The following is a 24,900-nucleotide window of genomic DNA, read 5'->3' as shown; positions in this document are numbered from 1 at the left end:
TCCAGACTCTACCGCCGTGTGGTTTTGGGAAAGTGGCTTCACCTAAATCTCAGTTTCATCATCTGAAAAATGGGAATAATCATGCTCCCTACCTCATAGGGTCACTGTGAAAATTAAATATAACATGGCAGAGAGGGGGCTTCCTGGGGCTGGAAATGTTCTGTATCTTTACCCGGGAGGTGACATATAAAATTCAATGATGTACACTGTAGGCTGGGCACAGTGGCTCATGCCTATAATCCCAGCACTTCGGGAGGCCAAGGCGGGTGGATGACTTGAGCTCAGGAGTTCGAGACCAGCCTGGCCAACATGGCAAAACCCCATCTCTAATAAAATACAAAAATTAGCCAGGTGTGGTGGCACGCGCCTGTAATCCCAGCTGCTCGGGAGGCTGAGGCAGCAGAATCGCTTGAGCCTGGGAGGTGGAGGTTGCAGTAAGCCAGGATCATGCCACTGCCCTCCAGCCTGGGCAACTCTGTTGGAATCTCACTCTTGAGATTCTGTCTCAAAAATAACACCACCACCACCATAGATCTATGCATTTTACCGTATGTATGTTATAACTCAATTTTTTTTAAATGCAAAGTGCCTGACCCATGGCTAGCACCACATAAATGTTAGGTAGTATTAGCATAAAGTGTTCCATAAATATTTATTGAATATATTTGTTCAATAAGCCCTTGTAAGTACCCTTCCATGTTTTGTTTATCATTCATTTGATTCCCAGGGCTCCTGGGGCCTGGATGCCTAAGGGAGCTCAAACTCAGTATGTCCATGACTGAATGATTTCCTTCACCTCATTCTTGCTCCTCCCCAGGCTTCTCTAACTGCCCAGTGGCTCAACCCAGAAATGTGGATGACACCCTGCCTGCCTTTTTCTGCTCTTGTTCTCTCCAACCCCTTACAGTCAACTTATTACCAAGACTTCCTCTAGTAGACTCTCTCCAAAGACGGCCCCCAACCATTCCCCCGACCACCCTGTAAGGGCATGCTGACCTCCCATCAAGAGGTAGAGCTTGAGGCTGGGCACAGTGGCTCACGCCTGTAATCTCAGCACTTTAGGAGGCTGAGGCAGGCAGATCACCTGAGGTTAGGAATTTGAGACCAGCCTGGCCAACATGGTAAAACCCCATCTCTACTGGAAGTACAAAAACTACCCAGGAGTGGTGGCACACGTCAGTGGTCCCAGGTACTTGGGGGACTGAGGCAAAAGAGTCACTTGAACCGGGAGGCGGAGCTTGCAGTGAGTCGAGATTGTACCACTGTACTCCAGCCTGGGCGACAGAGTAAGACTCTGTCTCAAAAACAAAAAAAAGAAGGAGAGGCCGGGCGCGGTGGCTCAAGCCTGTAATCCCAGCACTTTGGGAGGCCGAGACGGGCGGATCACGAGGTCAGGAGATCGAGACCATCCTGGCTAACCCGGTGAAACCCCGTCTCTACTAAAAAGTACAAAAAACCAGCCGGGCGAGGTGGCGGGCGCCTGTAGTCCCAGCTACTTGGGAGGCTGAGGCAGGAGAATGGCGTAAACCCGGGAGGCGGAGCTTGTAGTGAGCTGAGATCTGGCCACTGCACTCCAGCCTGGGCGACAGAGCGAGACTCCGTCTCAAAAAAAAAAAAAAAAAAAAAAAAAAAAAAAAAAAAGAAGGAGAGATTGGCCAGGTGCAGCAGTTCACACCTGTAATCCCAGCACTTTGGGAGGCTGAAGCAGGAGGAGTGCTTGAGGCCAGGAGTTCTAGCCTGGGAGACATAGTAAGACCTCATATCTACAAAAAGAAAAAGGAAAAAAAAAAGAGGTAGAGCTTAAGCTGGGTGAAGCGGCTTGTGCCTCTAATCCCAGCTACTTGGGAGGCTGAGAGAGGATGGCTTGAGCCTGGGAGGCGGAGGTTGCAGTAAGCCGAGATGGCGCCACTGTACTCCAGCCTGGTTGACAGAGCGAGACAGAGTGACACCCTGTAGCCAAAGCATTGGAGTGGCTTGCAGCCCAGACCCTGTGCTTTCCAAAGCCAGATACACTGTCATATCGTTTGGCATCCGGAAAAATGAAAAGACTGCTGTCTGCTGCATAGTTCAAGAGGCCAAAGCAGAAGAAATCCTGGAGAAGGCTCTAGAGGTACGGGAGTATGAGTTGAGAAAAAATAACTTCTCAGATACTGGAAACTTTGATTTTGGGATCCAGCAACACATCAATCTGGGTATCAAATATGATCCAAGTGTGGGTCTCTACGGCCTGGACTTCTGTGTGGTGCTGAGTAGGCCAGGTTTCAGCATCACAGACAAGAAGCGCAGGACAGGCTGCACTATGGCCAAACATAGAACCAGCAAAGAGGAGGCCATGCGCTGGTTCCAGCAGAAGTGTGATGGGATCATGCTTCCTGGCAAATAAATTCCCATTTCTATCCAAAAAGCCAATAAAAAGTTTTCAGGGAAATGTAAAATAAAATAAAATAAGAAGTGGGGAGACAAATAACAACTGCTGGCCAGGTGCGGTGGCTCGTGCCTGTAATCCCAGCACTTTGGGAGGCCAAGGCAGGCTGATCACCTGAGGTCGGGAGTTCGAGACCAGCTTGGCCAACATGGTGAAACCCCATCTCTACTAAAAATACAAAAATTAGCCGGGCGTGGTGGCGGGCGCCTGTAATCCCAGGTCCTCAGAAGACTGAGACGGGAGAATGGCTTGAGGCCAGGAGTTCTAGCCTGGGAGACATAGTAAGACCTCATATCTACAAAAAAAAAGAGGTAGAGCTTAAGCTGGGTGAAGCGGCTTGTGCCTCTAATCCCAGCTACTTGGGAGGCTGAGAGAGGATGGCTTCAGCCTGGGAGGCGGAGGTTGCAGTGAGCCGAGAGTACGCCACTGCACTCTAGCCTGGGCGACAGTGAGACCCTGTTTCAAAAAGAAACAACAACAAAACCTAGAAATGTATTTCTCATAGTTTTGGACCCTGGAAGTGTGAGATCACGGTGGCCAGCATCGTTCTGGTGAGGGCCTTCTTCTGGGTTGAATACTGTTGACTTCTCATCGTCCCCTCACATGGTGGAGAGAAGGCAAGAATGTTCTCTGGGGTCCCTTTTCTTTCTTTCTTTTTTTTTTTTTGAGATGGAGTCTCACTCTGTCGCCCCGGCTGGAGTACAGTGGCGCGATCTTGGCTCACTGCAAGCTCCGCCTCCCAGGTTCACGCCATTCTCCTGCCTCAGAGTAGCTGGGACTATAGGCGCCCGCCGCCACGCCCAGCTAATTTTTTGTATTTTTAGTAGAGACGGGGTTTCACTGTGTTAGCCAGGATGGTCTCGATCTCCTGACCTCGTGATCCGCCCGTCTTAGCCTCCCAAAGTGCTGGGATTACAGGCGTGAGCCACAGCGCCCGGCCTCTCTGGGGTCCCTTTTCTAAGCACACTCATCCCACTGATGACGGCTCCACTCACACGGCCTGTTTGCTTCCTGAAGGTCCCACCTCCTAATGCCATCACTTCATGGGTGAGGATCTCAACATATGAATTTGGGGAGGACATGAACATTCAGTCCATTGCACTCATCCATTGCGGCTGGGAGTGGAAGATGGTGCAGCTGCTGTGGGAAACAGTTTGGCAGTTCCTCAAAAAGTTAAACATAGAGTTACCATATGACACAGAAATTCCATTCCTAAAGAACTGAAAGCAGGGACTCAAACAGATCCTTGTTCACCAATGCTCATAGCAGCATTATTCCCAAGAGCTGAAAGGTGGAAATAAGCCAAATGTTCATCATCAGATGAATGGATAAACAAATTGTGGTCTAGCCATACAATGGAATATTATTCAGCCATAAAAAGGAATGAAGTGCTGGCGCCTGCTGCAACATGGGTGAACCCTGACAACATCATGCTAAGTGAAAGAAGCCAGACACCAAAGGGCACATATTGTAGATTCCATGTGTCTGAAATGTCCGGAATAGGTAAACCCATAGAGACAGAAAGCAGATTCATGGTTGTCAGCGGCTGGGGGGAGGGAAGATGGGGAGAGATTGCCATATGGGTATGGAGTGATAGGAAAGTGTGAAACTAGGAAGAGGTGGTGGTTGCTCAACATTGTGAATGCACTAAGCTGAGGCTCCCCCCAACCAACAGCCCTAACTGAGCACCCAGCCGGCAGCCAACAACGACTGCCAGCCACGTGGGTGAGGCCACTTGAGATCTTCCAGCCATCCCAGCAGCCCCACGTGATGCAGAACTGCCCTCTCGCCCCACAGAATCATGAGAAGTAAGTGTTGTTGTTTTAAGCCACACAGTTTTGGGGTGATTTATTATGCAGCAAGAGGTAACCAGTTCTACCTGTAAACACTTTACAAAGCCTGTTTCTGTTTCTCTCTATCCCCACCACCCTCATCCAAGTCTCTCTTCTCCCTCCAGGCAGCAGCTTCCTCCCTAGCATCCCTACCTCCAGTCCAGCCACCTGAGGTCTATCCTTCCCTGAAGCCAAAGGGAACCTTCCAGCTCCTGATCTCATTCTCTCAGCCCTCCACTCAGTATCCAAGCCTTCAGTGTGCCCAGCAAGGCCCTGAGGGACCTGTCTCTCCCCATCTCCACAGTCCCAGTCCCCCTCACCCACACCTCTATCCCCTACAACTCACACTTCCTGGAACTCAGCACATCCCTTCCTTAGCAGAAGCAGTTCCCTCTTCCTACAACACTCTTTCCTATCTCCTCTCTCTTCCCCTGGCTCTTTTTCTTTCAGGCCTCAGCTCAGACACCACCAGCTCCAGGAAGCCTTCCCTGACCACCTGGGCTGAGTTAAGCACCTCCTCCAGGCACCCGTTTACACCCTGTTCTTACCAGAGCAGTAGCTGCTCTTGCCTTTTATTTTTATTTTATTTATTTTTTTTGAGATGGAGTTTCATTCTTGTTGCCCAGGCTGGAGTGCAATGGTGCGATTTCAGCTTACTGCGACCTTGTCTCCTGGGTTCCAGCGATTCTCCTGCCTCAGCCTCTTGAGTAGCTGGGATGACAGGCACCCACCACCATGCCTGACTGATCTTTTGTATTTAGTAGAGACAGGGTTTCACCATGTTGGTCGGACTGGTCTTGAACTCCTGACCTCAGGTGATCCACCCACTTCTGCCTCACAAAGTGCTGGGATTACAGGCGTGAACCACTGCTCCCGGCCCACCTTTTTAACAACCTGTCTCTCTCACCACCTAGTGAGCAATATCAGGGCAGGGACAAAGTCCTCTTGTGTTCTCAGAGCCTAGTGCAGGCCTGGCACAGTAGGTACTCAGGGAAACCCAGTAGAAGGGAGGTGGAAATTCTGTAATGCAGGCTGGGGACCTCACATCTCATGAGACTGGGACATGAGTGAGGCAGGGCTGTGGGCTTCCCCGAGCCTCTCTTCTCCCAAGAAGGCCCTGGCCACTTGGGAGGCCTGGAGCAGAGGTCAGAGAGGGACCACTGGGGGCTGAAGCCATAAATGTCCAGGCTGAGGGAGTGGAGCCCTCCTCCAAGTGCCCAATGCCTGGGCAGTAACAAGTGAACGACATGTCTATCTCCCCAATAGAGTGTCCCAGACCAGGCACAGTGGCTCACACCTGCAATTCCAGCTTTTGGGAGGCTGAGGAGGCAGATCACCCAAGCTCAGAAGTTTGAAATCGGCCTGGGAAACATGGAAAAACCCCATCTCTACACAAAATATATTAAAAACATATATATTAGCCAGGCGTGGTGGTGCATGCCTGTAGTCCCAGCTACTTGGGAGGCTGAGGTGGGAGGATCATCTGAGCCCAGGGAAGTAAAGGCTGCTGTGAGCCATGATCGCACCACTGCACTCCAGTCTAGGTAGCAGAGTGAGATTCTGACTCAAAAAAAAAAAAAAAAGTATCCTGGCCAGGTGCAGCGGCTCACGCCTGTAATCCCAACACTTTGGGAGGCTGAGGCAGGCGGATTGCTTGAGGTCAGGAGTTTGAGACCAGCCTGGCCAACATGGTGAAACCCTGTCTCTACTAAAGGTACAAAATCAGCCGGGTGTGGTAGTGCACGCCTGTAATCCCTGCTACTTGGGAGGCTAAGGCAGGAATAATCACTTGAACCCAGGAGGTGGACGTTGCAGTGAGTCAAGATCATGCCACTGTACTCCAGCCTGGGCAACAGAGTGAACAAGACTCCATCTCAAAAAAAAAAAAAAAAAAAAAAAACTGGTTATGATAATGGTCCCTCGTAGGTTATCATGAGAAATACACGACATAACATGTAAAAATCACTTAGCACAGTTGCTGGCACATGGCAGGCTCCCTGAAATGTTAACTAGGTTTCTTCTTTTCACCCTGTGAGCTACTGTGAGCTGGGCCTTGCACTGTGCCTGGCACACAGTAGGGGCTCAAGCAATGCCTTAGGGATGAATGAATAAGGAATCTGGGCCCAGCATAGTGGCTCACACCTGTAATCCCAACACTTTAGGAGGCCGAGGCGGGAAGATCACTTGAGGCCAGGAGTTCAAGACCAGCCTGGGCAACATAGTGAGACCTCATCTCTACTAAAAGTAGAAATAAAAATTAGCCAGGCATGGTGGCATGCACCGTTAGTCCCAGCTACGTGGGAGGCCAAGATGGGAGGATCACTTGAGCCCCAGCAGTTCAAGGTTGCAGTGAGCTATGATCATGCCACTGCACCGAAGCCTGCAAGACAGATGAAGACCCTGTCTCAACAAAAAAGGGAATCTGGGGAAAACACAGTAACAATCATACTAGTACAAAGAATAATTCACTCAGTCTTTACAACCATTAAAAGAGGTGGGTACTCTCCTTGTGCCCATTTTATAGATGATGAAACTGAGGTCCGAGGGCATGCAGGACATAAGTAGCCGAGGCTGGATTTAACCAGGCAGTCTGAGTCCTCCAACCCTTTAGCCACCGCCCTATACTGCTCTCAGAGCCCCAGGGCCTGCCTTTCCTGTAAGTCTGGCTGCTGCTCACCAAACAGATCAGCTGCATGATCTCAGGCATGTGAACCTCTCTGGGCCTCAGTTTTCCCACCTTCCCAGAGAGGATCACAGGAGCCAGGGCTGAAGGACACTCCCTATTGGTTTAACAATCCAGGCCTTGGCCAGCATCTGGCTGGAGTTGGTGACCCACTGACCAGCTAACTCCAGCTGGGGCAACACATTCCATGGGCTGGACTGTCACAGGCGGGTCACCGCACACTGACAACTGTACTATCCCCTCCACATTGGTGGGGGTCTGGCCTCTGCCTATTTCCAGCCCCCCAGGGTCCTTGAGGGAGGCTGCAGCGGCCACCCCCAGATGTCTATTCCTGTCCCTGGCCTAGCGCCGTGCTGGGGAAGCAGCAGCTATTTTGAGGCCCTTCTCCCTCCAAGTGTGAGCGGTGGGAACGCGCTGGGAACATCCCGAACTGGGAGGCCGCCCGCCCGCCACAGTCTTGCCTTGGATCCGGGCCACACCAGTCCTGTGGCTCTGCCTCTTCTCCTAAGATCAGCTCTGGCAATGTGATCAACTCTGATCACAGCCACTGCCCTGGGATAACCCAGGAGAACTGACTCCAACGGGCTTCTGCTGGAGATGACGAGCACAGGGTGGCTGGGCTTTGTCCTTCGGGGGAGGACTAGACCCACTAGCTGGGGGAAGGAAGCACTCTGAGCTTGAAACTGGGGACGACAATGTTGAGAACAGTACTATAAAAATACCTGGCCAGGCGCAGTGGCTCTTGCCTGTAATCCCAGCACTTTGGGAAGCCAAAGTGGGAGGATTACTTGAGCCCAGGCCTTCGAGACCAGCCTGGGCAACATAGCGAGACCCTGTCTCTATTACAATTTAATGTATATTTTTTAAAAATACCTGACATCTCTTGAGTGCTCACGATTAAACAGGCCTTGTTCTAAGCATGTGACATGACGGTAAACTGTTTAATCCTCACAGAAGGGAAACAAGTTCAGAGAGGGAAAGTGACTTGCCCAAGGACACACAGCCAGTAATGGCTGAATCAAGACTTGAATCCAGGTCAGCTGGCTCCAGTTCATGCTTTAAATCACTTTTCTCCCCTCTGAACCCTCCAAGCCCAGGGGCTAATATGAATTAGGAGAAAGAGCACTGGCTTGAAGAGTCAGTCCCTCTTTGTAATTGGGCCAGCCAGACTACCTCCGTGAGCTCAGCTCTCTCATCTATGAGATGGGGATAATGATAGTACCCACTTCCAGCGCTAAGGTAAGGACTGGTGTTAACATACCTTGGGGACTGGGGCTCAGTAAGTTCTTTTCACTTATTTATTTTTTTTTTTTGAGACAAAGCCTCATTCTGTCACCCAGGCTGGAGTACAGTGGTGCAATCACGGCTCACTGCAGCCTTAACCTCCTGGGCTCACGCAATCCTCCCACCTCAGACTCCCAAATAGCTGGGACTACAGCCACGTGCCACCATGCCTGGCTAATTTTTATTTTTTTGTAGAGATGGGGGTCTCACTTTGTTGCCCAGGCTGGTCTTAAACTCCTGGGCTCAAGCAATCCTCCTGCCTCAGCCTCTCAAAGTGCTGGAATTATAGGCATGAGCCACTGTGCCTGGCCAGTAACTTCTTTAAATTATCAAACTAACATATGCACATGTCCGTTTGTCTTTTCAGGATACTACAACAAAAATACCACAGACTGGTTGGCTTAAACAACACATATTTATTGCTTTTATTGCTCACAGTTCTGGAGGCCGGGAAGTCCAAGATTAAGGTGCCAGGAGATTCTGTGTCCTCATGTGGCAGGAGAGGGAAAGAGCACTCTCTGGGGTCCCCCTCTTTTTTTTTTTTTTTTTTTGGAGACACGACCTTGCTCTGTCACCCAGGCTGCAGTGCAGCGGTGTGATCTCAGCTCACTGCAACCTCTGCCTCCCAGGCTGAAGCTCAAGTGATTCTCCCGCCTCAGCCTCCCGAGTAGCTGGGATTACAGGCATGCACCACCACACCCAGCTAATTTTTGTATTTTTAGGAGAGACGGGGTTTCACCATGTTGCCCAGGCTGGTCTTAAAATCCTAGAATCAAGTGATCCACCCACCTCGGCCTCCCAAAGTGCTGGGATTACAGGCATGGGCCACAGTCCCCAGCCTGGGGTCCCTTTTATAAGGGCACTAATACTATTCTTGAGGGGTCAACTCTTATGACCTAATCGCCTCCCAAAGTCCCCACCTCCTAATACCATCATCTTAAAGGTTAGGATTTCAGCATATGAATTTGGGGGAACATAAACATTCAGCACACAAACATATGGCAAAATAAAATGGAATAAAAGAGGACATGGTAGAAACTAAGGCCCTCCTACTTCACACCTGAATTCCTCTCCCCAGAGGTAACCACCATCAACAGCTTCTTGGGTCACCCTTTGGAAATTTTCCATGCAAATTAAGGCAGAGAAGTCATACAGGACAGTGATTAAGAACATGGACTGCCTGTTCCAAATTCTGGCCCTGCTGTGGACAAGCCACATGAAGTTTAGGCCACCAGTTTGTTTTTCCTGAGCCTCAGTTTCCTCATCTGTAAAATGGGGTTAATAAAACTAAGTATCTACTTCATAGGGTAGTTGTGAGGATTAAATGAGTCAATCTAGGCAGTGTTTATTTGTTTATTTATTTATTTATTTTTTTGAGACAGAGTCTCGCTGTGTCGCCCAGGCTGGAGTGCAGTGGCGCGATCTCGGCTCACTGCAAGCCCCACCTCCCGGGTTCACACCATTCTCCTGCCTCAGCCTCCGAGTAGCTGGGACTACAGGCACCCGCCACCACGCCTGGCTAGTTTTTTGTATTTTTAGTAGAGACGGGGTTTCACCATGTTAGCCAGGATGGTCTCGATCTCCTGACCTCGTGATCCAGCCGCCTCGGCCTCCCAAAGTGCTGGGATTACAGGCTTGAGCCACCGCGCCCGGCTATTTTTTTTTTTTTTTGAGACAGATTTTTGCTCTGTTGCTCAGGCTGGAGTGCAGTGGCACAGTCTCGGCTCACTGCAACCTCTGCCTCCTGGGTTCAAGCGATCCTCCTGCCTCAGCCTCCCCAGTAGCTGGGATTACAGGCAACTGCCACCATGCTCAGCTAATTTTTTGTATTTTTAGTAGGGACAGGGTTTCACCATGTTGGCCAGGCTGGTCTCAAACTCCTGACCTCAAGTGATTCGCCCACCTCGGCCTCCCAAAGTGCTGGGATTACAGACGTGAGCCACTGCGCCCAGCCTAGGCAGTGTTTAGAATGAACATTCCCTGGCCCATAGCTGTCCGATAAATACACACATACAGTGGACCCTTTCTGGTAAACACTGAGGTGGCCTTTTGCTATAACCAACGATGCTGCAAGCAAGACACATCCTCATTCACCTGTCATTTGGCACAAGTGCGAGAATCTAATGGGAGAAATTGTTGGTGGAGAAATTGCTGGGTCAAACCGTAGTGCCCTTGTAATTTCAATTAATTTTTGGATGAGCGAATTCTCACAGCAGGCAGAGACAGGGAAAGAGGTCCACGGGGCAGCGAGGACAAAGGAGGAGCAAGATGCAATGTTTTGTCTGAAGTCCAGGGAGGGCTGCATCTGTTCCAGCAACCGGGAGGATGCGGCAGCTCCCCAAGCCCCTGGCTAAGCAGATGGAGGGTTTAATTTAATCTAGATTGTCCCCATAAGGGTTTTACAGAAAACTGGTAAAGATACCAGGAGCAGGAGCCTCTAATGAGCAGTGGCTGCTTAATAAAATGCCGGAGCAGATACAGGTTCCCTTTGCCACCATCCACAACAGCAGCGTCTGGGCTCTGATAGAAACCCCTTGGATGCCAAAGTCACCTCAGAATGGTACCCTAGTTGGGCTCTCCTTGCTCAGCATCCTTCTAGGTCCCAGAATACAGAGTAGAGAGCAAGGGGTTAAGAGTATGGGTTTTAGAGTAAGACAGATGTTCACCTAAATTTACTGTGTCAACTTGGGCAAGCCATTTTCCTCCCTGTGTCTCACAGGATAATGGGACCTACCTTCATGAGGCTGATGTGAGGACTCAATCAATCAAACACAGAAAGGACAGTGGCCGGCATCCAGTGAGAGCCCAATTAATGATCACCCAGGAGACACGGATGGAGAATAAAGACAGTTATCCTGGCTGGGCGCGGTGGCTCACGCCTGTAATCTCAGCACTTTGGGAGGCCGAGGCGGGCAGATCACGAGGTCAGAAGATTGAGACCATCCTGGCTAACACGGTGAAACCCCGTCTCTACTAAAAATACCAAAAACTAGCCAGGCGTGGTGGCGGGCGCCTGTAGTCCCAGCTACTCGGGAGGCTGAGGCGGGAGAATGGCGTGAACCCGGGAGGCGGAGCTTGCAGTGAGCAGAGATCGCGCCACTGCACTCCAGCCTGGGGGACAGAGCAAGACTCCGTCTCAAAAAAAAAAAAAAAAAAAAAAAAAAAAGAATCTGAGAAGTCCCAGGACAACTGTAACAACACTAACAGTAATGACAACAGCGACCACCCCCATTGATCCAGGGGTACCTGACTCGGCTAAGGGCACAGGTTGGGATCAGACAGATGTGGATTGCGCTCTATTGTGCACCTGGGTGAGCTCACCTCTCAGAGCCTCATCGGCTTCCTCACCCGTGAGACCGGGAGGATAATGCCTCCGCGGCCCGGCTCGGGAGAGAACCGAGGAGGGGCTGGGGTGTGAGCCCCCGCCGCTGCCCCTTCGCGGCCAGCATTCCGGGGGCGGGCACGGCCGGGGCACACCCCTGTCGCCGTCCAGCGCATCTCCGGGCCCAGGGGGTGGCGGCTGCTCCTCCTCGACGCCTCCGCGGGCATATTCCCCCGCGGCCTCCCGCGCCGCGCAGCGGGGACCCGGGTGATTGCAAACAGCCGCCGGCCTCATTAGGAGACTTGTAATTAGCGGCTGGCGCAGCCCAAGCCGGCGCGGGCTAATTACCGCGGGGAGCCCGCCGCGCCACCAACGCTCCAGCCCGCCCGCCCGGCCACCACAGGCGTCTGCACCGTCCGAGGCCAGAAGGGGCCGGGCCTGGTCCAAGACTGGGAGGCCGCGGGCCGCGCCAATGTGCTTCCTCCCGGGGCTGTGCCTGTGGGGGAGAAGTAAATCATTTGTTCAAAACAGCGTTTACTTCCCGGGGGCGGTGGCGCACGCCTGTAATCCCAACACTTTGGGAGGCGGAGGCGGGAGGATCACTTGAGGTCAGGAGTTTGAGACCAGCCTGGCCAACATGGTGAAACCCCGTCTCTACTAAAAATACAAAATTAGCCAGGCGTCGTGGCCGGCACCTGTAATCCCAGCTACTCAGGAGGCTGAGGCAGAAGAATCGCTTGAACCCGGAAGGTAGTGGTTGCAGTGAGCCGAGATGGCGTCACTGCACTCCAGCCTGGGCGACAGGCTGAGACTCAGTCTCAAAAAACAAACAAAAACAAAAAAAAAAGGCTTACTATGCACTCCCTGAGCCAGGCATTTTGTCCACGTGACCCCGCTTAAATTTCATATCCACCCACGAGGGAGGAACCATTGTTATCCCATTGCACAGATGAGGAAACTAAGATCTGAGGCATGAATTAACCGTCCCGACAGCACCTGGCCGGGCCGGTAAATGACGGAGTGGTGAACAGAACCTCCATCTGTCGTCTCTCCATCTTATTACGCTAAATGGACGAGTGAAACCCTGCACAGGAGAGCACCAGCCGTGTTGACCAGAACAAGGACTCTAGAGTCAGCCGGCTTTGGGTTCGAATTCTGATCCTGCTCGTAACTGGATAGGACGCTTTGGTCTGAGCCCCAACTGCATCTATAAAATGGGCGAAGCATTGCCGCTGAAATGAAGGCTGGGAAGTGTTAGGAGTGAAATTTCCGTGAGGGGTGGAGCGCTCAGGGGTTGGGGGTGTGTTGCTCTCTCCGCGCACTGCGAGCCTCTGGCGCCCCCTGTTGGCCAAATGAGGATGCCGCAGACACTTTCTGGAGAAAGGTTGTTCTTGGGTGGGGAGTGCCGTCGTTATCACTGGTCCCTGGGTAGAGCCACGGCGTTCCCTCTTCCTATTCTTCTCTTCCCTACCTTTCCCCACATCCCTCCTTTAAGGTGGCCAAGAAGAGTGGGAGATGGGAAAATTCAGAACTCATTCCAGATCTTGCAAAAATCAGTTGTGAAAGCTGCCTCCATTACAGACCTCACAGGACCAGCCAAGGCTAAGACATTTCTACAAATAATCAGGGATGGGCATAAAGACTAAGCTACAAAGCCATACATCAAAGTACTGGGCATAACAAGAAAACCTGGAAATAATGTAAACGTCTACCAGGAGATACTGACCAACTTCACAGTGGTACGTCCAAACAATGCATTACTGCACAGCTGAAAAAACAGTATCGTAGCTGAACAGTTGACATGAAAATATAGCGAAACAGCCAGGCGTGGTGGCTCACGCCTATAATCCCAAAATCCCAGCACTTTGGGAGGCCAAGGTGGGTGGATTACCTGAGGTCAGGAGTTCGAGACCAGCCTGGCCAACATGGTGAACCCCTATCCCTACTAAAAATACAAAAATTAGCCGGTTGTGGTGGCACGCGCCTGCAGTCCCAGCTACTTGGGAAGCTGAGGCAGGAGAATCGCCTGAACCCGGGAGGCAGAGGTTGCAGTGAACTGAGATCGCGCCCCTGCACTCCAGCTTGGGCAATAGAGACTCCGTCTCGAAAGTAAATAAATAAATACAAAAATTAGCTGGTCGCGGTGGCGGGTGCCTGTAACCCCAGCTACTCGGGAGGCTGAGGCAGGAGAATCGCTTGAACTCAGGAGACGGAGGTTGCAGCGAGCCGAAATCGTGCCATTTCACTCCAGCCTGGGCAACAAGAGCAAGACTCTGTCTTAAAAACAAAAAAAGAAAAAAGAAAATAGAGCCAAACAACAGGAATCAATCTTACAATCATGTTGAGCAAAAGAAGGCAAACACAAAAGAAAACATGCTGGAGGACATTTATATAAAATTTAAGAACAGGCAAAACTAATCAATCTAGCAGGGTAGAAATGGTAATAGTGGCAGTAAGGGATTTGACTGGAAGAGGGATCAGGGAACCTTCTGGGATACTGGAAGTGCTCTTTAATCTTGGAGGTGGTTATAGAAGTCTACCCATATGTAAAAATTCATTGAGATGTACACTTAAGAATATGTATTTTGGCCGGGCGCGGTGGCTCAAGCCTGTAATCCCAGCACTTTGGGAGGCCGAGACGGGCGGATCACGAGGTCAGGAGATCGAGACCATCCTGGCTAACACAGTGAAACCCCGTCTCTACTAAAAATACAAAAACTGGCCGGGCGCGGTGGCTCAAGCCTGTAATCCCAGCACTTTGGGAGGCCGAGACGGGCGGATCAGGAGGTCAGGAGATCGAGACCATCCTGGCTAACACGGTGAAACCCCGTCTCTACTAAAAAATACAAAAAACTAGCCGGGCGAGGTGGCGGGCGCCTGTAGTCCCAGCTACTCCGGAGGCTGAGGCAGGAGAATGGCGTAAACCCGGGAGGCGGAGCTTGCAGTGAGCTGAGATCCGGCCACTGCACTCCAGCCTGGGTGACAGAGCGAGACTCCGTCTCAAAAAAAAAAAAAAAAAAAAAAAAAAATATGTATTTTATGTAATACCACATAAGACTTTTTTAAAAAAATACTTAAAAAGAAAATAAAAGAAAAAACATAATTTAACAGAGGGCATAGTTCTCAAACTGTTTTCTCTGTCTCAGGACCCCTTTACACACGTTACTGAGGATCCCCAAGAGCTTTTAGTTTTGTGGGTTATATTTACTATGGACATTAAAGTTGAGAAATGTTTTAAAAAAATACACAATTCCATTAGCTGTTAGAGCAGTGATGTCATCACGTCAAGCAGCCTCTGGAAAACTTGACTGTTCACTCTGAGAGAATGAAAAAGACAAGTAACATCTTAGTATTATTATGAAAGTAATTTTGGCTTCGGGGACTCCTAAACCGAGTGAGTTTAGGAAATCTCAGGGGTCCCCAGACGACACTTTGAGAACCGCTGGCCCAGGGGGAAAATGACAGAAGAAAACACACTACACGACAACAGTTATTCTCTCTCAGTGCTGGGATTATAATTTAATTTGCTTCTTTGTGCTTTTCTGTTAAAAAAAAAAAAAAAAAAAAAAGGAAAGGAAAACAGAAATGGAAAATACAATGACCACGTATTGTTTCTGCGAACAAAAAATGAGACAGCACACTCGCCTCCCTAAGATTGTTGAAAGGCCCAAACAGCAATAGCACATTTAGCTGCATGGAAGAATTAAACTGAGCTCAAACCTGAAAATAAGAGTCCGATTTCCCGTTTGTCAATCCCTGGGCTGTGAAGTGCAGGGTCTTGCCCTCAAAAGCTCCACGGTTCACCTTGGGGAGAGAATGTACTCGCATACATACCTGTGATGCAAGGTTCCCAGGGCCCCAAGGGCAGCGGTTGCATCCTACACAGTATTGTAAACTCCGGTGTGCAGCAAAACCACCCATCGCAGCTGCAAGCCGCTCCAAACCGCTCCCAGCCGCTCCAAGCCGAAGTTCAGCCCTCAAACTAGTCAGAGACCCTCCGCAGGACGCATGCGCGCTTACAAACGCAGAGTTAGGTGGGGCTTGAGGGAGACTGACACAGAGTTCGGCCTCTCAACTTTCTAGCTCCGCCCGCATGTCCTGTCTCCTTCTCTGAATGGCTGAAAGGCTGCGGAAGTAAGCTTCCCACGGGCCGCGGACGGAACCCACATCCGGTTTGCACAGCGGTCCCGACTGCGCGGAGGCAGCTATGGTGCGGTTCAAGCACAGGTAAGCATTCCCTTCCAGACCCACCCAGCGCCTTGCCAGGTCCCCGCGGCGCCGCTAGCGCCCACCTTCCTCTCGCCTGCCGCAGGTACCTGCTCTGCGAATTGGTGTCTGACGACCCCCGCTGCCGCCTAAGCCTCGATGACCGAGTTCTGAGCAGCCTCGTACGGGACACTATCGCCAGGGTGCACGGGACTTTCGGCGCAGCCGCCTGCTCCATCGGCTTCGCGGGTGCGAGAGCGTTGGGGGAAGAGGGGAACCCGGGAGGATGGCGGGACGTGGAGGGGGCAGGCGCCGGAGGAAGAAAGAAGGGGCACGAGTGGCCAAGCCCGTGCATCGTTTTTTGTAAGGTATCTCTTTAAGCGCCGGGGACCGCAAGCGAGAGATCCACACGAGTCCGAAATTAGCAGAGAGCTAAAAGGAGGGGCCCGAAGGCAGTGGGTCTTTGAGCTAGAGGCCTCTTTTTGCCTGCTTGACAGGTAATTTCTGTAATTGGTTGTGATTGAATTTGATAGGAGAGAATTAAATGAGGGAAGCTGTGTCTAGTTCCTAGTAAGAGCTATTATGACCGATTACATTAACATCACATGGAAAAAAATTGTCGAAAGTATCCTTGGGAATGCCCTTAGTTGGTAAAGTACAGAACACATGATCGTCAATATATGTGAATACAGGATGAGCCGGGACAAAGAGGGGCCCGGGGCCCTTCTTCCACACCATTTATATTAGTTCCCCCTTTTACCTTGCTTGAGGATTGACTTCTGGAGAGTTAAATGCAGATAGGCTTAACTCATCCTTAAGTCAGGTGAGACTCAGCTGACTGCTACAAGAATTACAGAGCCCAACTGCAGTAAAACAGCCTATTTTTCAGGCGAGGGTTTTTCCTAAATTAAAATGGATCGCCTCCTACCTGCTCCTATTTATTGAATTAACTAGTGAATTAGAAAGCATTTTAAATTCTAAATTCATTCACCAGTTCTGAGTGGTGTGCAACACAGTGGGTGTTTTGGCTTTTCTTTTACTTGCTGATAGATCCTACGTGCCACTTGTGCTCTGTTACTCTAAAGTTTTTTTTTTTTTTTTTTTTTTTGAGACACAGTCTTCTGTTGCCCAGGCTGCTGGAGTGCAGCAGGGAGATCACAGGTCACTGCTGCCCCCACCTCCTGGGTTCAGGCGATTCTCATGACTCAGTCTCCTGAGTGGCTGGAATTACATGCGTGCACCACCACGCCCGGCTAATTTTTGTATTTTTAGTAGAGACGGGTTTTCATCATGTTGGCCAGGCTGGCCTCGAACTCCTGACGTAAAGTGATCTGCCCGCCTCAGCCTCCCAAAGTGCTGGGATTACAGGTGTGAGCCACCACACACGGCAAAATTTTCCGAAATGATTTTTTTTTTTCCCTGTTGTAGTTCGATACCTCAATGCCTATACTGGAATAGTGCTACTTCGATGCAGAAAAGAGTTCTATCAGCTTGTGTGGTCAGCTCTTCCCTTCATCACATACCTGGAGAACAAAGGACACCGTTACCCATGCTTTTTCAACACGTTACATGTGGGAGGTAGGAGTGACGTGATATGGCTACTGATTTTCAATAGGTGACACGTTCAGAGTTCAGTCTAGACTGGTGGGTGGGTCTTCCTGCTGTCCCCCTAACAAGATACTTCCCCTACCTCTGAAAGTAAGGTCGAGACCTTTCACAAGCTGTTGACCGCAGTAACTCACATGCCAGGTACAATAAGAACATGTCAGAAGTTCTTAATTCAGTACAACAGGAGACAGCTGTTGATCTTGTTGCAGAACTGCACTGATGAAGGTAAGCAATACTAGCCCAGTGCCCGCTGAGCAGTGACTGACCTCGAGCTGAAGAAATCACTCCCAAAGACATCTTTCATCCCTATCTGCCTTCTCCAGGAGAGCGGGAAGCTATCCAGAAGTCTGTGACAAGAAGCTGCTTACTAGAGGAGGAGGAAGAGTCAGGTGAGGAGGCTGCAGAAGCAATGGAGTGACCCTCTGCTCACCACACAGCAGGCTACACTGCTCAGGCTTCGGGCCCACTTGTTGAACAGAACAATCTGGGTAGCAACAGCATCTTCTACAGTTTTCCAAGCTGGATAGCTGCCAACCAGCGGACATGTTACCCACTTGAAATAGAGTACTCAGTTAAACTGAAGTTGCCTTTACCTAGCATTCCCTGGTTAAGTGTTGGAGGTTGTGAACTCTGTAGACATCTTTATTGCTTGGCTAAGAGTAGATTTAATAAATGTATTTGGTTTCCGTGGCATTTAGTATACTTACATTACAAAAAGGGCTTATGGAGTCCATGCTTGGCCAAGTCTCTGTTCTCTATCCCTAGCCTTGGTGGGAAGAGTGACTCCCTGTGTGGTACTAAACTTTTTTATTGAGACAGTCTCACTCTGTTACCCAGGCTGGAGTGTACTGGCCCAATCTCGGCTCACTGCAACCTCCACCTCCCGGGTTCAAGCAATTCTCCCACCTCAGCCTTCCAAGTAGCTGGGATTACAGACGTGCACCACCACGCCTGGCTAATTTTTGTATTTTTAGTAGAGACAGGGTTTTGCCATGTTGGCCAGGCTGCTGTTGAACTCCTGGCCTCAAGTGATCGGCCTGCCTTGGCCTCCCAAAGTGCTAGGATTAAAGGCGTGAGCCACTGTGCCTGGCCTAAATTTTCAATACTTAGCCTTCTACCTGAAGCTGTGTACCCCCGGCCCCAAGATGGGCCCTAAGCAAGACAAGTCATTTGGAATAGAAATATTAGCTGAGACACAGCAAATGAACTGGCAGAGATCTATAGTCCGTCTCAGTACTGAACCACAGGGTCTTATAGATACCAGATTCCTTGCCAACAGTTAATCAGGTAACTGCAAAAATGCAACTTTGGGCCAGGCGCGGTGGCTCATGCTTGTAATCCCAGCACTTTGGGAGGCTGAGGCGGGCAGATCACGAGGTCAGGAGATCAAGACCATCCTGCCTAACACGGTGACACCCTGTCTCCACTACAAACACAAAAAATTAGCCGGGCATGGTGGCAGGTGCCTGTAATCCCAGCTACTCAGGAGGCTGAGGCAGGAGAATGGCATGAACCCAGGAGGCGGAGCTTGCAGTGAGCTGAGATTGCGCCACTGCACTCCAGCCTGGGTGACACAGGGAGACTCCATCTCAAACAAAAAATGCAACTTTTGCAGTTGGGGTTGGGGGGCTGGCCTCACCTGACATCATTATTGCATGGTCATGTAGCAGCTGCCCACTTAAGACACTTAAGGTAGTTTTTTGTAGTTCTACTCTTCCTTATTTAAGCGCCTTACCCTGAAGACAAGTCAGACTGCCATACTCACAGAAAGTAGGAACGGCAAGAGACTTATGATCCAGATTTGGTGTACTACCTACCGACATTTCTGGGATCTGTTTTCTCCGTAATACAATGGATGAGACTGAAAGTACCATACACATTTAACAGAAATACTGGTGATTTTGGCTTCAACATGCCCCCTCATCTTGAGACCAGAACACCCTCATCCATCCAGGAAATTTCCTGATAGGATTTCTTTTAAAATGGCAGGTTAAAGCTAAGCCCAGCTCTAGAACCATTTAAACCTGACACCAGAAAAGACAGCCCACAATATCACAGTAGCTGTCACGTTAACCTATTCAAGAAATAACTTGTCTAGCTCACCTGTAATGAACTTAACAAAAAGCTCACATTGCTTGTGCAGGTGATTTATTGTGACTATTTGCCTTCGCATTCTAACACACCTAGAGGTCACTTTATTAAGCAGAAAAAGAATTTACATCAAATTCAGCTCAAACCAAGGCATAAGAAGACTGCTCTAGATTAGAGGGAGATGGTGGCAATGCTACCACTTCAGATGGCCCTGCTCTGCTGCAGCTGTACCACACTCCTGTTCCTATGACTCAAGCCAGTCACCTAAAACAAGCTCGATCTTAGGGGTAGCAGGTCTCAGGGCTTCATGAGTTACAGCTTTCCTTACCAACGCAAGCCATGCCCAAGAAAAGGCAAAACCCTCCTTTCACACATGCAAGTGCCAGGGACAGCCTACTCCATTAAGCTGGTACCACAGCCTGGCCATGTGTCAGAAGAAAAATAAACTGCAATACAAACTGGGTGTCCTGAATCCATTTTATTCCCACCCATTTCTTTAACAAGAAGAACTAAATAGGTAGTAAAGATTCAGCTGTTTTTTAAAAGACAGAGGTGTGCTGAGCCCAGGAAGGCCTGACATGATGCTACAGCAGAGCAGTGTGTGCACCATTCCGGGTTGGACTGCTCTAATGCATCTCGAAGGGATTCAATCTTATTTTGGGTTGAGAAAAATTAATTACACATGGGTCAAAAAGACTAAACTGGCAATGAACTAAAAACCGTGGCAGGAAGAGATCTCTTGTGTCAATACTTTATTTTGGTGTAAAGACAGGAAGCTGGAAAATACACTGTATTTAAAATTTTCTTGGTTCCCCCTCACATTGTGGAAACACCCTCCCCCCAGAGCTAATCCGTTCAAACTCAAATACTTAAAAATTACAGCAGCCAAACAAAAGCATGGGGGTAAAAAACAAAAACCAAAAACCAGATGGAGAAGGTAGCCTGGGCCAGTAGTATCACTTGGTGTGGACGACTGAGGTGCTGAACAGGAGCTTCTGTTTCTGTTTTTTTCTTTTCTTTCCTCCTTTCTCTTCTAAAGGGAGACACAGAAAGACAGCTTAACTTAAAATGCCATCCCTTGTCCCTTGGCCAGTTTTTATGACTGAAAGTCACAGAGTGGGAGCTAAGAGTGGAGGCTCTGGAATTAGACTGCCTAGATTCCAATACTAGTCTTGGTATAACTACGTGGGTGTCTTTGGGCAAGTCACTTTTACCTCCCTAGACCTCAGTTTCCCCATCTGTAATGTGAGGTACACCCATTTAATGTGGTTGTTGGGAGAATAAAATTAGCACAGTGCTAGGCACATAGCACACCATACATATGTGATTCTTGTCTAGTCAACGAACAGAGTGCAACAGGCTTTGAGACTGACCTCCATCTAATTAGCCACCCTGTACCAACTCAAGATTCCAAAGGATACAGGTTGTACACCCCACTGTATCTTGGAAGAGTTCCTCAGAATTTCACTTTCAGGCGCCATGAATTACTCTGGAGTGGCAAATAGGTCCTATCTGACATACCAAATGGAGTACTATTTAAATGACACTAGAGTGTGCTGAAGGGTTCAGAAGGGAAACAGCCTAATTAGTGATGTCTGCCACTGAATCCAGGCGGGAATGGCAGTGTATGTGTAGTATGTTTGACAACCCTGGGCACTCCAGCCTCTGCCCTTACCAGAGAGGGGATCTGCAGTAGCTGGTGTGTCCAGTTTCATGAAGGCTGCTTCAATAGCTTGGCTGAAGGAATTTTGAAAACTGGGCACAGGAACACGGTCTGAATTATCACTCTCCCCATCGCTCTCCACAGGGGCAGGAGGAACTAAGCTGTTCTCATCTAAAAAATAACAGTGTTAAAACTATAGAAACAACTCTTTTTCTAGAAACAGCTTTTTATGGAAAGGAGCCAAACTCCCCCTTCACCAGTGGACCATCCTCACCTTTCTTTGGAGCAGTTTTGGGCCACACATCTGCTTTTGCTTTTCCAACCCTCAGCATCTGCCAAAGTGGGAAAGAAGTGGGGGAGAGAATTTAAGTAGCTAGTCCAACTTCTTTTCCAGACCTACCTTGACTGACTGGAGAAGCACAGAACCAACTATCACCTTTGAAAAGATTTTCCAGGTACTTCTCTCCTTAACACACTGTTCTGGTCATGTCCTCTATATCATGGCTAATGGAAAGGGCAATGAAACCCACAAGGTAGTAAACCATAAGCTGTTTGTTCCTTAGGAAATGGGTAAAGAACACTGCACAGAAGGCACAAGAGATTCTTACTGAGACCCTCAAATTGGGAATTCTGACTTTCTGGTAAGTTTTTCTGCCCTTCTTGAGACCCCTAAAAACATCGATCTGTCGGAGTAAGCAGTGGGTAGTGCCCTCCAGTTTTTGTTTTTTAGACAGGGTTTTGCTCGTCACCCAGGCTGGCGTGCAATGGCACAATCTCGCCTCACTGCGACCTGTGCCTCCAGGGTTCAAGCAATTCTCCTGTCTCAGCTTCCCAAGTAGCTGGGATTACAGGCACCCACCTGGCTAATTTTTGGATTTTTTTAGTAGAGATGGGGTTTCGCTCTGTTGGCCAGGCTGGTCCTGAACTCCTGACGTCAGTTAACCCACCCACCTCGGCCTCCTAAAGTGCTGGGATTACAGGCTTCAGCCACTGTGCCCGGCCTAATACCCTCCAGTTTTTTTTTGTTTTGAGATGGAGTTTCGCTCTTGTTACCCAGGCTGGAGTGCAATGGCACAAATCTTGACTCACTGCAACCTCCCCCTCCTAGGTTCAAGCGATTCTCCTGCCTCACCCCCCTGAGTAGCTGGGATTACAGGCATGCACCACCATGCCCAGCTAATTTTTGTATTTTTAGTAAAGACTGGATTTCTCCATGTTGGTCAGGCTGGTCTTGAACTCCTGAACTCAGGTGATCAACCCGCCTTGGCCTCCCAAAGTGCTGGGATTACAGGCATGAGACACTGCGCCCAGCTGAGTACCCTCCAGTTTTAAACCACATGGCTACTAAACTTCAGGTACCTAAAGCCATGAAAACTAAACTCTCTCCTGATACTGCTTCAACAGCCCTCACTACCTTTTAGTCTGCTTTTCCAATAGCTCCTTAATCATTAACTTTCTTTTTTTTTTTTTTTTTGAGACGGAGTCTTGCTGTGTTACCCAGGCTGGAGTGCAATGGCCAGATCTCGGCTCACTGCAAGCTCCGCCTCCCGGGTTCCCGCCATTCTCCTGCCTCAGCCTCCCAAGTAGCTGGGACTACAGGCACCCGCCACCTCGCCCGGCTGTTTTTTTTTTGTATTTTTTATTAGAGACGGGGTTTCACCGTGTTAGCCAGGATGGTCTCGATCTCCTGACCTCATGATCCGCCCGTCTCGGCCTCCCAAAGTGCTGGGATTACAGGCTTGAGCCACCGCGCCCGGCCAATCATTAACTTTCAGATCCAACCACAGGCCAAGTAAAATTCCTGCAAGGACAATAAAATCAGAACAATCCTCATGCCCCTGAGGAATTTTCATTCCACTTGGCCAAGGCCAGCTTTGTAACTGCTGAAGGCCACTATGAGCCATAACTGCAAATATGCCACTTAAAAGGCAGGGAACATTTTATTCCTGGAAAAATATCAAGAGACAAACCCCATGGGGTTCAAGAAGGGGTGCCTTGTCCTTAAATCATATAATCCAAAGTGAGGAATGCCTATTACTCAAGATGAGTTTGTGTTGGCAGATGCTGATTTCATTAAATAACCTTTCTTCATTATGTTCCACTTTGGTGAACTTCTCCCTTTGTCTCTAGGAGTTTGGGTCTCCTATGGCTTACACATTTGACCTTCCCAAGCCTCATGTTAAAATCTGATCCCCAATATTGGAAGTGGGGACCTAATGGGAGGTGTTCGGGTCAGGGGGGATGGACCCCTCATGAACAGATTAATGCCCTCCCTGGGGAATGGGAGAACTATTCTCACATTCATTCCTGAAAGAGCTGAGAGTGATGTCTGCCACTGGATCCAAGTGGGAATGGCAGTACATTTGTGTGTGTTTGATAGCCCTGAGCACTCCAGCCTCTGCCCTTACCACAGAAGGGATCTGAAGTAGCTGGTGTGTCCAGTTTCATGAAGTCTGCTTCAATAGCTTGGCTGAAGGTTATTTTGAAACTAGGCACAGGAACACGGTTGTTTTAAAACAGGCTGCCACCTCCTCCCCGCCTTGCTTCCTCTCTTGCCATGTGATCTCTTCACAAGCAGGGACCCCTTCACTTTGTGTACCATGAGTGGAAGCAGTCTGAAGCACTCACCAGATGCCCAGTTCTCCAGCCGGCAGAGTCATGAGCCAAATAAACTTTTTTTTTTTTTTTTTTTTGATAAATGACTTGGCCTCGAGTAATCTTTTATAGCCACACAAATGGACTGAGACAGCATCCAAATAGTTTGACATGTGAATTGTTTTACTCTTAAAAGGTAATCAAAATGTCACCTTTATTCTTACCAAAACGTTTGAATCCATTCATTAGAAATCATACAAGTCCAAACTGTAAGATATTCTATGAAACTGGCCATGGGAAGGGAAAAAAAAAAAAGAGGGGATATGGGCAAAGGAACGGATCAAAGGAGACTAAAGAGACTTGACAACTAAATGCAGTGAGTAATGGGATTCTGCCCTGAGTTGAAAATAAAGGACACTGAGACAAATGGGGAGACAGAAATATGCACCATATTAGATACTATTATGGCAGTGGAATTTCTCTAATGTGATCATTGTGGTTCTATAGGCGAATATCCCACTTTCTTTGGCATGTATCTCCTAAGTACTTAGTGGTAAAGTATCATTCATGATATCTGCAACTTCTTTTCAACACAGAAAAAAGAGAAAGCAAATATATAACAGCAAAATAACAACAATTAGTGAATCTAGGTCAAAAGTATAAGTGTTCATAATACTATTCTTTCAACTCTAAGTGTGAAGTTTTCCAAAATAAAGTTGAAAGGAAAAAAGCAATAGCAATAAAGCCTAGTTTAAAAAAAAAAAAAAAAAAAAGACCAGCCTGGCCAACATGGTAAAACCCTGTCTCTACTAAAAATACAAAAATTAGCCCGGCATGATGGCAGGCACCTGTAACCCAACCCCAGCTACTCAGGGGGCTGAGGCAAGAGAATCACTTGAACCCGGGAGGTGGAGGTTGCAGTGAGCCGAGATTGCGTCATTGCACTCCAGCCTGGTGATCAGGAGCAAGACTTCACCTCAAAAAAAAAAAAGTATTTGGCATAACTCCTGGGAGCTACTTGCCAATCACCTCTTAAGTCCAGCAGTTTTCAGGATCCCCTCCCTTCCCACCTCACCCCCACAATTATTTCATGTTCCTTGACTTTAGAATCCTCCTTACCAAAGCTCAATTCTTATTTCTCAGTACAAACTGCTATAATCATATAAGAAACATCCATATCAACTGTCTAAA

The 24,900-nt window shown here is 49.0% G+C and overlaps 6 protein-coding genes across 10 annotated transcripts in view; 4 read left to right on the top strand and 2 right to left on the bottom strand.

The window, feature by feature from the left end:
* POP5 (POP5 homolog, ribonuclease P/MRP subunit) overlaps positions 1–18,053 on the top strand; it is a 250,079-nt gene extending 232,026 nt beyond the window's left edge. The window contains exons 1-6 of one of the 4 annotated variants that reach the window (XM_050748193.1): positions 7,596–7,600; positions 15,740–15,773; positions 15,859–16,001; positions 17,181–17,330; positions 17,502–17,585; positions 17,684–18,053. In XM_050748193.1, the coding sequence (XP_050604150.1) occupies positions 15,754–15,773; positions 15,859–16,001; positions 17,181–17,330; positions 17,502–17,585; positions 17,684–17,778 (492 nt within the window). In that variant the 5' untranslated portion in view covers positions 7,596–7,600; positions 15,740–15,753 and the 3' untranslated portion in view covers positions 17,779–18,053. Of the gene's footprint in view, positions 1–7,595; positions 7,601–15,693; positions 15,774–15,858; positions 16,002–17,180; positions 17,331–17,501; positions 17,586–17,683 lie in introns of those variants that run through there. The other 3 variants (XM_050748191.1, XM_050748192.1, XM_050748194.1) reach the window with 3 other exon arrangements.
* The window catches only part of TRIAP1 (TP53 regulated inhibitor of apoptosis 1), a 252,413-nt gene that overhangs the window by 89,621 nt on the left and 137,892 nt on the right, over positions 1–24,900 (top strand). The gene's annotated exons all lie outside the window — the stretch shown is intronic.
* Positions 1–24,900, bottom strand: part of CABP1 (calcium binding protein 1) — a 219,151-nt gene that overhangs the window by 70,139 nt on the left and 124,112 nt on the right. The window lies entirely within an intron of this gene.
* SRSF9 (serine and arginine rich splicing factor 9) overlaps positions 1–24,900 on the top strand; it is a 298,394-nt gene that overhangs the window by 153,025 nt on the left and 120,469 nt on the right. The window lies entirely within an intron of this gene.
* Positions 1–24,900, top strand: part of COQ5 (coenzyme Q5, methyltransferase) — a 158,687-nt gene that overhangs the window by 61,476 nt on the left and 72,311 nt on the right. The gene's annotated exons all lie outside the window — the stretch shown is intronic.
* Positions 20,187–24,900, bottom strand: part of RNF10 (ring finger protein 10) — a 46,835-nt gene continuing 42,121 nt past the window's right edge. The window contains exons 15-17 of one of the 2 annotated variants that reach the window (XM_050747909.1): positions 21,389–21,446; positions 21,127–21,285; positions 20,187–20,484 (exon numbers count right to left, since the gene is read on the bottom strand). In XM_050747909.1, coding sequence (XP_050603866.1) covers positions 20,408–20,484; positions 21,127–21,285; positions 21,389–21,446 — 294 coding nt within the window. In that variant the 3' untranslated portion in view covers positions 20,187–20,407. Of the gene's footprint in view, positions 20,485–21,120; positions 21,286–21,388; positions 21,447–24,900 lie in introns of those variants that run through there. The other variant, XM_050747910.1, reaches the window with a different exon arrangement.

Source organism: Macaca thibetana, chromosome 11 (genome assembly GCF_024542745.1).
Source record: "Macaca thibetana thibetana isolate TM-01 chromosome 11, ASM2454274v1, whole genome shotgun sequence".
NCBI classification, from domain to species: domain Eukaryota; kingdom Metazoa; phylum Chordata; class Mammalia; order Primates; family Cercopithecidae; genus Macaca; species Macaca thibetana.
This window is presented reverse-complemented; position numbering and strand designations above follow the sequence as displayed.